This window comes from Poecilia reticulata, chromosome 2, assembly GCF_904066995.2.
Source record: "Poecilia reticulata chromosome 2, P_reticulata-male-v2, whole genome shotgun sequence".
Taxonomy (NCBI): Eukaryota; Metazoa; Chordata; class Actinopteri; order Cyprinodontiformes; family Poeciliidae; genus Poecilia; species Poecilia reticulata.
This window is the reverse complement of record NC_088831.1, coordinates 10,891,779-10,906,333: the sequence shown is the minus strand read 5'-3', so window position 1 is coordinate 10,906,333 and position 14,555 is coordinate 10,891,779. Positions and strand designations below refer to the sequence as shown.

Genomic DNA, 14,555 nt, shown 5'->3' with positions numbered 1-14,555 from the left:
GCGGGGGGAGCGGAAGAGTTTCAATTGGTTTTAACGTCTGGTTACAGATTAAGAAAGTGGGCCCTCTCCTGATGTATATGTATATGTAGAATAATAGAGAAATGGTCCCCCAGTAAATTATATAGTAGGCTTGCCCAGTCATTGTTTCCCTCATGGTTTTGTCAATATTTTTTCTAAGTGTTTTCTGGGTAAAACACACTAAGAAATAGTTCCTTCTTATAGGACCGACTTTGGGAACGCCTGCTTTAGGGAAACTGACAAACCTATTTTAGAATTTGACTAAACAAGTGTTTAATTAACACTGTATTTTTAACATGCAACACCAGCACTAGAAATATAACACTTTTGATTATGCTCTGCAGATTTCTATTCATTCCCTAAAAGATGTATTATGGAAAATATTTTTTCTTTCCGTTTAATATTGAATCTAAATGCTGGTTCTCTAAGAAGCAAATACAAGTCAAATGTCTTGCCTAGAAAGAAAACTATATTGTACAATCATTTTACGGTAGTTTACTGCCAATCATCAGTCTAGATTGTGACAAAAGAAGACATCAATTTAACAATATTCTACCGTATTTTCTAATAACAGTATGCTACTGCTAGAATTCTGCTGTAAATTTACAGCCATTTCTAAGAGTGTAGAAATGGAGATGAATAAAGAAAAGTGATGAAAATGTTAATCAGTCAATATTTTCATCACAATATTCACCAATAATATCATAATTTCCTGTTTTCCTAAAATAGTGCAGCTCCATATTTAGAAGGTGTTTCTATTCTTGTTCTTCCTGCAGTGAGGATAGAAAGTGATGAACCAGAAGCTTCATTCGGTCTCATGTAGACAGAATCAGTGGTCGTTACTCAGATATGAGGCAGAAACACAACAACAGGTTTAGACCTGAGGAGCTGATCAACAGACTCTGAATCTCTGGATGGAGCAGCATGAATAGTTGATCTTCATCACGTTTTTCTCTCAGTTTGAATTAATTATGTTTCTGATTTCTGCTTGCAGAGGAAAAACTTTACAAGGTTCGCAGTGAGTTTGTGAAGAAAGTTTCTGAGGAAATCCTTAGTCAGCTCCTCGATGACCTGGAGAAAGATCGTGTCCTTATTCGTTTGGAGAAGCGGGCGATACTTCGTGGGAACCCAATCACAGCAGACAAGGCTCGAAACACCATTGATGCTGTGAGGACGAAAGGACAGAGAGCCTGCAGATTGATGATCAAACGTCTTCACAACATAGATCCGACTCTGTCCAACCAGCTGGGTTTGTCCTCTTTGTCTCTTGTTAAAGGTGAGACACACAGTTCATTAAAGCTGCTTTTACAGCCTCTACAGTCTTTGATTCAACTCTAAATCTGTTTTCCTCTAGTTGCTCTCAGAAGGACCAACACTTCATGATGTGACTTTTAGAAAACGTCTTAAATTCTCTGTCGTTTTTCTAACTTTGGTTCCTCTTTGCACGTGTCCTTCACAAAACAAACCTGGATTTCCTGGTGGGGGTCATGACCCCTCCCTCTCAACTGTATTAAAGTTCAATTCACAGCTAAAAATTGAACAGATTTACAGCCTCACAATAAACTGCTTCATGCTGATGAAACTTTTGTTGTTCAGATCCCGTCTTACAGAACTAGTCTCTGATTTTGAAAAAGCAGTCCAGACAATTGCTTCCACTTCAGAATCCGTAAGACGGATCCAAAAACCGTTTGAACCATATGAGAGGGCCATTTGTCTTCAATAATACCGCGAATCATATCTGTACCTCACTCACAGTAAGAGCATTGATGAGAAAGATATGGTGTGTTGAACTCTGAAATTTTGAAAGAAGTGTGAAAATGAATGGTTGAGAACCTGAAAAGAGATAGAAAACCATGAGCCCCAGAACAATTTTGACAGGTTTTTATGGAAGCTGACACTTGGTGCAATGTCACGATCAAATTTTGTACCAATAGAACGATATTTGGAGGCGTGAGGGCAAATTAAAATGTTCAGGAATGTAATATGGGATAAGGGTTAGGCAGTAGAAATGAATGGGAGTCAATGGAAAGTCCCCACAAAGAGCCTGACAATCATATATATGTTTGTATGAGCATCATAGCTGTAGGTTCTATAAGCAGAGAGCAGAGAGGGTCAGAACCCAGAGAACAGAGACTAACAGGTCCAGTTAATATTTTATTCACTCTGAAGGAAACAAAGTAAAAACACAAACATGATTCCAGTTTAGACCTGATGTTACGCCCCCAAGGTCTAGGGGTCCAGGGGCGATAACATAAAATGTGTCCAGAGGAACAAATGGAGTGTAAAATAATTTATTACAAAAGAAAGTTTCACAAAACAATACAATTTAACCCAATTAATGCAAAACAAAAGGGATTAACAAACTCAAGAATATAAAGTGCAAATCCATCCATCCATCCATCCATCCATTTTCTTCCGCTTATACGGGGTCGGGTCGCGGGGGCAGCAGCTTCAGAAGGGAGGCCCAGACTTCCCTCTCCCCAGCCACTTCTTCCAGCTCCTCCGGGGGAATCCCAAGGCGTTCCCAGGCCAGCCGAGAGACATAGTCCCTCCAGCGTGTCCTGGGTCTTCCCCGAGGCCTCCTCCCGGTGGGACGTGCCCGGAACACCTCACCAGGGAGGCATCCAGGAGGCATCCTGACCAGATGCCCGAGCCACCTCAAGTGCAAATTAAAGTTACAAAAGGGTTCAAACAAGTCCAAAGTAAACTCAAAATAACCCAAAAGGGGAAAACAAAGAACAGGGGAGCACCAAACCTCCCAAACACAAGCTTCTAACTTGTGTAGATAACTAGAGCAAAGTCAAAATTGCTAAACTGGACTAGCAGGAACAAACAAGACCAAGGAACAAACTAGTTCAAAACCTGCCTAAAGCAGTTGCAAATACCAAACAAGGGGGTGACAGCTTCACAAAACCTCTTCAAACTAGCTGCCCCACTAGAACAGGGGTGTCCAAAGTCGGTCCTCGAGGGCCGGCACCCTGCATGTTTTAGTTCTCTCCCTAGTGGTTGTAACAACCTCCTCAGCAAGTCAATGTTCTCCTTAGGCCTCTAATGAGCCATCATTTGATGCAGGTGTGTCAAACCAGGGAGACAGAAGTGTGAAAAGATGCAGGACGAGGGCTGACTTTGGACACCCCTGCACTAGAGGATTCATATTTTATAGGGTGCAGGTGGGCCTCATCAATGTCTGATTGGCTTGACAATCTTCTGCTGGTCCAATGGTGCAACTGCTCTCCAGCAGCCTTCAGACAGCCAATCAGGAAGGTGTGCTCCCACAGCTGATCCTGCATAACAAAAGGGAGTCTGCAGAGCCTCAAGAGGGACGTGGGTGGGGTGTCAGCTTCACACAGCTTATGGCTAGGGGCTGTAACACCTGAAAATGTTTCAAACTCAGTTTTAGCTCTAATTTCCTTCCTGAACTCAGAAGTTCTCCAGATGTTTGTGAGGAGATGAGCCATCAGACATCAGAAGGCCATGAAGGAGTGAAGGAGTCAATTCAAACCAGATGTTACTGCTGGAATCAGGTTCCTCTGATCCTCTGAACTCATGATGGGAACCAGCTTCTGCTTCACAGGACATTTACTGGACCTGGATCGTTGGACTGACTGGTTCTGGTTTCTCTCTCCAGAAGTCCAGAAGATGGAAGTTCTGGATGTAAAGAAGAACAGAGCAGAACCTCCAGGATTCATCAGTCCGTCTGTGAGGAGTGACCGGTCCAGAGATGAACCTCCAGACTTCAGTAATGAACCTGGACCATCAGACAGAAAGTAAGAAACCAGTTCCTAACTGTTTCATGTGATTCTAAAGAGATAAAATATGAATGATATCAACTGGTTGGTCTCAATGCTTAAATAAAAAGTCAGAATTTAGATTTTAAATGAACTTAAAGCTAAATAAATATGAAGGATGTTGGTCAGTGAATCAGAGTTTGAATTAAGGTCTGAATGAATCAATTAATGAAAATGTTGCATGAAAACAAAAACAACTAAGAATGTGAGGAGCAACGACTCGGATTATATACTGGGAACACTGGGTCCAGTTTATTTACTGGTAACACTGGGTCCAGTTTATTTACTGGTAACACTGGGTCCAGTTTATTTACTGGTAACACTGGGTCCAGTTTATTTACTGGGAACACTGGGTCCAGTTTATTTACTGGGAACACTGGGTCCAGTTGACCCAGGTAGGCTGATGACCTGGCCATGCCCACTGAGCCGCAGCAGCTCCAAACAGAAAGGTCAAAGGTCAGAGCAGCTCTAGAGGACTGGGCTGGTCTCCTGGTTCTGAGGTTCTGCTTCCTGCTCGGTTCTTGGGTTCTGGCTTTTAATGACCCACACCGGCTCCTCAGACCAGATGAACAGATTTAGTTTTGATTTCAGGGACCAGATCTTGTGCTCTTCACCTTCTACCACTAGATGGCAGCAGTGAGACTCTTTGCAGTGCATTCTGGGTTATGGAGTTCTAATAGTGGATACTATTGAAGTACTTTGTGGACTAATCCCTAGAAATATGATCCGATCAGCTCCATCAAACTGGGACATGCGCTTGTTGTTCTGCTGTGACCCACCCAGACCAGTAGAACCAGTTCTGGAGAAAATGTTGAGTTTGACCCAACAGATCAGTCTGAATGTTTCACTCTGGAGCTTCAGACCTGCAGCAGTTTGTGTTCAGAGCTTCTTCTCTGGTTTATATCTCAGAGTTTCTCACTGATTCATGTGACTCTGCAGAGCAGGACTGGTTCTAGGCTTGGATAAACGAGGGGACAGGCAGAAAAGTAAAGGAGGCTTTATTATGCGTCCATTTTCTGTTCCATGATATTTATTAACATTGATGACTAGTGATTGATTTATGGGATAAACTTTGTCCAACTCCACAAAAACTCAACCCTACAACCTTGAAATTAAAAAGTTTTTTCATAAACTTTTTATTTTCTTGTTAAATCCAAGATTTAACCAACAACATAACATTTATCTACTTGGATTGTGGTTATGCAGTTATGCATCTTAAGCTAATTTGAACCTAAATTTACATAAAAATACATTTCTTTCAAACAGTAATAAGACAGTCTAAAGCAGAAGGTTTTTAGTTAGAAACTCAAAGCTTCAAAAGTTTTTATCTCCTGTTTTCTACTTTCTCTTTGCTTCAGTGCTCAGTGTGACATCAGGCAGGATGAAAGATCTTAAAGATTCACTGAATATTGGTTGTGGTTGGTTACCCAGCATTGGCTCAGGTGATGCACAGCAGCTTTATGACAGGAGACACACCTGATGGAGAACCAACACAAAAAATGAGAAGGGAGTGGACAGGTCAGACATTTTCTGCTTCATTTGGAAAAAGGAGGGGGCAGCAATTTTACTCAAAAAAGGGATTTTGTTTGAAGTTGAAAAAGAAGGAAGATATGTAATGATTGTAGGACGAATCGGAGACAATTTCAGTAATAAATGTATATTTAAATGAGGAGAAGGACAGTTTCCTGAAACAAATAGTTAAAATAATAACTAATGATGCAAAAGGAATGATACTGATGGGGGGAGACTTTAATATGGTTTAAAATAATATATTAGTTAGATTCCATTCTGATTATGGGCCACAGACAACAAAATCCGAAATGCTAAATAATATTTATAAAGAGCTCGGTCTGATTGATGCTTGGAGAAATATCAACCCCAAGAAGAGAGATGACACATTTTACTCAAATCCACACCAAAGCTACTAATGAATAGATTATCTATACAAATCTCAGTCACATATACATAAGGTATTAAAATGTAACATAGAAAATATAACCACAAGTGACAACGCAACTATAATGTTACCTTTAAGTATAAATAAGGAACTTTGTTTCTGATATTGGAGAATGAATGTATCAATCATGTTTAATGAAAATATTGTCAAAGAAATCAAGGAGTCACTTAAGGAAAACCTTGAAATAAATGATAATGGGGAAGTTTCACCAACAATATTATGGGAAAGAGGAAAAGCAGTGATAAGAGGGGAAATAATAGAAATATCATCCAGAATGAAAGAACAAAGGGAGTTGAAAAATAAGATCAAAGAACTGGAAAGGGAGAACAAACTAGTGGATAAAAACATAATGGGAGACATTAAAAGGGCGAAAGATAAACTAGAGGAGATACTATCAGTCAAACCAGAAGATTCTCCACGCTTTACAAATCAAAGATATTATGAAATGGGCAACAGGGCGAGTCGCCGCTTGGCATTTCAACGTAAATAAAACACCCCTCAACTATGCAGACTAAAACAACACAAAGAAATGGCTAAAGCATTCGCAGACTATTATAAAAAAACTTTACGCCGACTCGGACAGAAATACTCAGGATGATGAAACATCCTCTTTTCTCAGAAGAATTAACTTCTCAACTTTGTCAGAAGAAGAGTTGCTGGAAACGACCCGACCTATAAATTCACAGGAAATTCTTAACGTTATAAAAAACTCAAAAACAACGAATCCCTTTAGACAGGGTAAAATTGAGTTTTTTATGTCAGACACGGTTAGGATTTGGATTTTCACAAAAATTTGTCAAATCGGTAAAAATAATTTATAAAATCCAAAATCCCGAATTTGAATTAATGGGTTTTGAAGTCCTCTACTATTCACAGCTAATATTGAACCAATGGGAAAAGCAATTAGACAGAATAAACAAATCCAGGGAATGAGACATGAGGAAGGGGTGGAACATGAAGTATCACTGTTTGCCGATGATCTATTAGTACTCTTAACAGAACCACTCCGATCAGGGCCAGCTCTACTAGAAAGCCTTAAAGAGTTCGGGAATATTTCTGGATATACGACTAACGAAAGTAAGTCTGTAGTAATGATGCTATCAGCCCAACACAGCTAAAAGAAAAAGTAAAGTTCAAATGGACCAGTAAAGGATTTAGATGCTTGGGTATTGGGTATAATTATCACACCTCAAACTTCACAATTATTCAAAGCAAACTATGAGAAGCTGAGAAAGGAAATTAAAAAAGACCTAGAAAAATGGGAGATCCAACCACTAACCCACGGGGGGGAGAGTGGAAACAATCAGGATGAATATCTTGCCAAGAAACTGTTTGTATTTCAATCACTCCCAGTTTCCATTCCCAACTCCCTTTTGGGAGAGATGGATAAAAGAATATCAAGGTTTGAATGGCAAAATAAAAAAGCAAGAATTAAACTCAAAATACTTCAGTCCTCAAAGAGTAACAGAGGGTTAAGTTTACTTGAATTAAAGTGTTTTTATTGGGCTGTTCAATTGAGAGAAATCTCAAAATTAAAAATTACTGGGTTAAGGAAACAATTAATATTTGGTCAAGAATAAAAAAGAAATAAAAAATTCCTGACTCTATATCAAAAATTGAAGAAACAGCTAAGATTCCAGATTTTATTCCAGCTTCTATGGACACAGGGTTTGAGCGATGGACAAGAGGAGGACTGATATTTATAGCACAGCTCTTTAAAGGGTCAACAATGAAATCTTTTGAACAAATTCAAAGGGAATTTAATCTAGAAAAACTGATTTTTATAGATTTCTGCAACTTAGACATTTTCTCCAGAATCACAGTGATTAGCAGATATGAGCAAGACTGAAGAAATCCTATTATCAATAGCAAAAGGTGAATCAAAAAATGGCCTCATCTCAAAACTATCCAAAAGCCTGCAGTATGAATCCAATAAGGAAATTAAGGAGAAATGGGAATTGAAGGCTAATATAATAATAGCAGACGAGGATTGGGAAGAAACATTTTGCTTTGGACACAAATGAACTAACAGCCTGACATGGAGGGAGTTTGATTGGAAAGTTAAGATGCGTTTCTTTAATTCTCATGGGGGAGAGCCGGCGCCATGTCAGTTATCACATCTAAATATGGCGAGACATCCCGACTTTGTGGGAGAAATTGTGGAAAGTGGAGGATTTTACTCATATGTTTTGGGATTGCCCAAAGGTGGTCGAGTTTTGGAAAAACGTCCAGATATTAAAAGTATTTTAGGCATTCATCTAGATCTGGATATATCTGTTTATATTTTAGGAATAGTGTATAACTTCTGCTTGGTTAAGGCCACAACCTCCCAGTTTAACACAGTAGAGAGATGGGATTAAAAAAGTCTATATAATGGAAAAAACAACATCAAGACGACAACTTAAGATGGAGACCTTTGAAACAAGATGGAGACCTATAACTAAATTCATACTGTAACCTTGACACCTCTATATAATTGTTCTTTTTTTTTTTCTCGTGTACTTATTGGATTTATTTGTATTATCATTATTGTGTATCTTTATTACTTGAGTTTGTATTTTCAGCATCTCTCCAGCTCATTTCACAGCAGTTATTCTGATGTTTCTATCCATGGATGTTGTTAATGAGGAGGGATTTCTCTTAATGACACTAAGGTGTCTGTCCGTCTCTTCCATCAATGAAGATGTTAAGATGTGAAGTGTGAGATGCGACAAGGGTGGACATGTGTACATGTTGATGTAGAACAGTTATTGAAAATAATAAGTAAAAAAAAAATAGGGAGAAAACATTTAATGATCTAAGAGCTGCATCACCTGCTGCCATCTTAGATTTCAGCTCTATGGAAACCACCTGTTGGAGCAGTTTATGAATTTATCTACAGAAATGCTGGTACAATGTTGAGAATCTGTGAAGGGGATAAACATTAGTGGAGCTCCAAGATTAAAACAGTTGATTCCTGTAATTCTCTGATTATGGAGAAAAGGATGAATTGCATATTGTTTTCCCTTTTAAATTTACTGATTTTAATAAAAATTAAATGTGCCAGGAGAGAGATATGTAGACACCCTTCTGTCAAATTTTAATCGGAGTTTGATGTGAATAAATAAATATAAATGAATAAATAAATATACTATATTCTAAACCATGTTGAATTAGATTAGGAATATTGTAACGAATGGTTTTAAACAGATTATATTCATGATACACTGTGCAGGAATTAATTGTCTCTAACTCTTGTCCCATAAGAGACAGAGGTTGACAGAGGAAGCAGAGAGGAGTGTGTGCGTGTGTATCTGATCTCTGAGCCAGCATACGGCTTGCTGTGTGTGTGTGTGTGTGTGTGTGTGTGTGTGTGTGTGCGTGTGTGCGTGTGTGTGCGTGTGTGTGTGTGCGTGTGTGTGTGTGTGTGTGTGTGTGTGTGTGAACAGACAGTACACCTCTTGTTATTGATAAGCTTATAAATGATCAATGTGAAGCATCAGTATGCATTCAAGAAGATCACATCAGTCAGATTTCGTAAAATATTATGATACTCAAAGGAATCAAAATTATAGTTCACAAAATTATATTTTCAGGGAGCTTCGTCTGTATGAAAGGAATGATTGAAATATACTATGAAAATATTCTATTTGCAGAATCCTGATAATAAAACTTCAATTGTGAACTGAATGATTAGATTGCAATTAGACACAAAAGAATCAACTGTTAATTAGTAATCATACTACGGAAATGACTAGCAAGATCTGAACAAACAAGAAACTTGACTAGCTCAAGAGATTTCACTCGTAATGAACCGTCTGACTTTCTTTAGCCAACTAAATTTAATCTTACCAAATTTTTGCCAATGAGTAAACAGGTACTGAGTTTGAAGCGGGTATATTTGAAGATTGGAATTTTGATTGTGGAGTCCCTTTTGTCATCACATTCTTATATTTTCTTTTTTATTTCTTTATTTCATAACTCAGTTTTTCTGACTTGAAGCTTGGTTCAGCTTTTATGCTCACTTCTGGGCCCTGCCAAGAGCTGGAATTGTTCAATCAGAAAACTTCTCAAAAATGCCATGTAGTTGCATTTTATTCATGCTGCAGTATATAACTTTAATAAAAAACATGTTTTCTCCATATTTGTTAAAGCTGCGTTACCATGTCATGACAGTTTGTTATGAGACAGATAATCATTGAAAACAATCAATCTCCTCCACCTCCTTCCTGAACTACTATTATCTAAAGTACTGCATTACCAGATAGCACACAATGTTAAATCAACATTGAATTATAGTTAGAATAGTTGATTTTTTATTGAAGTCGACAAATGACGGTGGATCAACTATCAATCAATCATCCAATCAAACAGTTGAAACTGTGTCATTGAATCTATGTTGTTTTGTGGTTGAAATCTAATGAATGAAATGCCGATGTCTGATCAACATCTGATCAATGTTGAATCAATGTCAGCTGTTTTGCCACACACCTTCCCCTCCTCATCATAGCTCTGGGTGAAAGCATTTTATTACTGAGCAGGGGTTATCACATTTTTAATGACACTTATAGTCAGTGCTGATTCCTTTCTGTATATTTTCTTACTTGTTCATAAAAATTCTTACAGACAGATTGTATGTGATATATTGACACAAAAAAATCTACAACTTATGACAAGGAGTGGAGCGGTCCACCCCCACCATTTACATGAGTGGGATCTCCCAACCACACAGTCACTCTGGAGGAGGAGCCATAATGTTAAATTCCCACCACACTTTCTCACAAACTAAAACAGGACAAAAACAATATAATAGCAGAACTAGCATGACCTAGATTAAACATATTTCAATAATATGCAAAAGAAAACCATATCAACATATTTTATAAAATGCATAAATATATGCAAATCCAAATGTATGTCAGTTATGACATCACTCTCTCTGTGATGTCATAATATAATTCTCTTTTTATGACATCATAAACTGTCTCTAAGTACTTGAACTTTCCCAAGATCTTTCATTCGAGCACTGGAGAACGACTGGAAGAGACTTTTCAAACTTTAAACATGGACAACAACCTGAGAGATGAAATTGAGGATTTTTATATCAGGGTTCAAAGGAGGAGATTACAACATTTGAATACAGAGGAGTTGCTAGGTGAAATTACAGGTCTTATTAAAAAACTTAAAATATCTTACAATTTAAACGAATCAGATCAGGATGAAATAGTGGAAGCTATTCTTGAAAATTTTAATCAAGGGCGGCAGCGTCCAAGCTGGAGCATGTGGGGCTTTTTATCAAATTGTGGAGAGTCGTTTGTGAGCGGGTTAAGTTTTGGCCTGGGTTTAGGGGCAGCTGCAGGCATTGCTATGATTGTATGCACAAAACTTCTGTGAAATGAAGGAAAAGGGAGCAGGAGATCGACAGGCGGATTGGGGCAGTGTCTGCTGTGAACGCTTTGGAATTCCCCCCGAGGAGCTGGAAGAAGTGGCTGGGGAGAGGGAAGTCTGGGCCTCCTTTCTGAAGCTGTTACCCCATGATCCAGAAACAGCAGAGGAAAATGGACGGTTGGACAGAGGTTTTTATCATGCAGTTTCTAAGGGCTCAGCATGTAAGAGGATGAGGAGGTTCTAAATACAATTTTATGGATGGTTTGTCACACTGCTCCTGGACAAAGGGTTTTTACAGGCACCAGCCACCGACTGTAATGTTTAAAATTAAAAGAAAAATATTCCGCAAATACCAGGAAAATATACATAAATAATATCACACTGAACACAAATCCTAATCAATAATCTCTACTGTATCTGCTCCTTTCTTCTTCTTCTGCAGCTCCTGAATTAACAAAGTTTTGCTTCTTTTACATTGTTGTTTTTAGAACACACAAATGATACAGTACTTAATAAATTAAAATGAAAGTTGTTCATTTACATTATATTCATTTAGCCACAAAAGGAAAGATATTAGTTATACTCTACAATTCAGAGGGGAACAGGTTTTAGACATGTTAATGAGATCCAATTTTTTTCAAAGTTTTGACACACCTTAAAGTCTCTTCAGCTCGTGGAGTCGTTTCAGTAAAGTTAGCGTTCGTGGAGGGAAACTTGCTGTCGCTGTTCTGCTCAGTCAGAAAGTTACTAAGGTCAGAAAAATCTGCTGTCATGTCATGAGCTGGAAAAAAAATATCAACAAGCATGTTTGCAAAAATAGAAGTAGTTTCAGTTAAGACTTAAATTGTTTTATTTTTTTCGGTTATGGTTGTAGAATTTAAACTGACGTAACACTAAACAATAAATCGTTGGGTAGATAGTGTGAAAAAGAGGAGATATTAAAGACATGGTAACCTAAATGGCTGTAAATGCATCCATTGTGATGTGTTGTGATGTTCCTGCTCCTTGTGTCCAGACATGGTTCCTAAAGGGTAATAAATTGTTGGAGCAGATGACTGCAGATGACTGTATGGAGCCCACAGTTTTACTGGTCTCATTCTGTCCTGATAACTAGTCATAGTCTTTCTCCCAGTAAATACAACTATCATCTTTGTATTTTTATTTCTAAATCCTCGTTTAACCCTATTCCTTGTCTTCTTACTGTCTCACTCCAGTAGCAGAAACACTGACACTAAGAAACAACAACCCCCGAATTGCATTATTATCAAACTTCTATAACCGCTGGATCAAATAATTATGAAGTTCTGCGTATTTATTCATAGTTTAAAGATATATACTTTTAGGGCTGCCATTTAGTAAAAAGCTGCATGAGCTGTCAACTAGTGTCTAAAACTCAGGCACCACGTCTTTTCATCTTCTGAGGGAGATCAACAGTTTGACAAACAGCTTGCTTTGTGAAGCACCGCCTCACTGGGAGGGAATCGAAAGGCTAACATGAAAATCAGGTGCAAGTTGGGCGGGTTAAAGTAAGAGAAACCAGATACTGCATTCATAGCATGAAGAAGACCAGCAGGCAAAGCTTTCACAGAATGAATTCTATAGAATATCAGAGTACAGGAGATACAGGATAGAAGATTTAACTGAATCAAGACATTGTCCAGAAGTTCAGACTGAGAAGCAAACTGGAACATTGCTAGCCAAGTATGTGGAGCAGGAAAATAGGTTGTAGTTACTTAAATTTATGCAAACCAATTGCCTCAAAAGATTCAATTACTGCAACATGTAAAAGACAAGTGTAGTTACATTGTGCGATTTTGACAAACAATATTCTTAAACTCATCATTTACCACCCCAAATCCTCGTTACTTTCAAATAGTTCACTTTTTATTTTATTCTAGTTGTTGCAGACTCAACTTAAATAGATAAACTTGTAAAGCATCTATTTTTTTCTTTTTTAAATCCAAAAGTTCCTGCCGCTTGTTTAAGATGAGTACAAACAACAAGTTGATGACAATTAAGTGATGTTCACTTGAACTCTTTTATTAAGCAGAATGTTTTATTTTACAGTGAGGAAGGCCGGAGTCTAGCTTTAGCAGACGGCTGGAGGCATCTGACCCGCTTCAAACTCAGTACCTGTTTACTCATTGGCAAAAATTTGGTAAGATTAAATTTAGTCGGCTAAAGACAGTCAGACGGTTCATTACGAGTGAAATCTCTTGAACTAGTCAAGTTTCTTGTTTGTTCAGATCTTGCTAGTCATTTCCATAGTATGATTACTAATTAACAGTTGATTCTTTTGTGTCTAATTGCAATCTAATCATTCAGTTCACAATTGAAGTTTTATTATCAGGATTCTGCAAATAGAATATTTTCATAGTATATTTCAATCATTCCTTTCATACAGACGAAGCTCCCTGAAAATATAATTTTGTGAACTATAATTTTGATTCCTTTGAGTATCATAATATTTTACGAAATCTGACTGATGTGATCTTCTTGAATGCATACTGATGCTTCACATTGATCATTTATAAGCTTATCAATAACAAGAGGTGTACTGTCTGTTAGTGAGCATTATTGAACAGATAGCATCATTAGGACCAAGAAAAAAAGTTGTAGATAATTTTAAAGGTAACAAAACGATTTACCATGTTGTGACCAACTTTTGGAGCCTGGTTGTGTAGCGAGCATGATTTATTCTTTAGGTAAGTGTACCAACAGCTAACTTGGCTAATGTTATTATAAGCGGGGGCCCGGTGTCAGAAGATGTAAGTCTCCGTGAGAGGGGCTACTTGATAAAAAAAAGCAAAGATTCACTGATTAAATTGTTGGTCGATAGCCAGCATATATTTGAATTTCTGCAACATGCAATGAATGAAGAGAAAAAAAACTATATAAAACCTGAATGACCATTTAGTTTGATAAATATTTACACAGAGCATCATTCAATAAATTGATAGAAATCCAAATGCTCACATCAAAACATCAAATCTAAATAAAAAATACAAATTGTACTAAATATTTTAATACAGACTGATTGTTCATATTGATCATTTATAAGTTCTTAGTATTGGAACCTTAACAACTACGGGTGTACTATATTTTGTTGGTGAACACACTTAAGCATGTAAGATAACGGATGGAGGGAAAAAAATCATTAGGGCTAAAAATACAAACTGCGTATAAGTCAGAGACAAAAGCTGTAGATAATTTTAAAGGTAACAAAACAATTTACCATGTTGGAGCAACTCTTGGAGTGTGGTTGTGCACTGTAAAAAACTTTAAACATTGGGGAAAACTGAAAGATAAATATTAGTAGCCTAACATGGGCCTGTTTAGTCCCTGTCACATATTCGAGGAACTTTTACTGAAATGTATCACACTAGCAAGTGTTACAGAAAAAAAAAATCTACAAGTTTCAAATG

General features: G+C 37.6%; 1 protein-coding gene across 1 annotated transcript in view; it reads left to right on the top strand.

The window, feature by feature from the left end:
* Window positions 1-14,555, top strand: part of LOC145554386 (uncharacterized) — a 46,061-nt gene that overhangs the window by 5,903 nt on the left and 25,603 nt on the right. Inside the window, 2 exon segments of the mRNA XM_081614009.1 lie at window positions 1,013-1,294; window positions 3,647-3,785. Coding sequence (XP_081470135.1) covers window positions 1,013-1,294; window positions 3,647-3,785 — 421 coding nt within the window.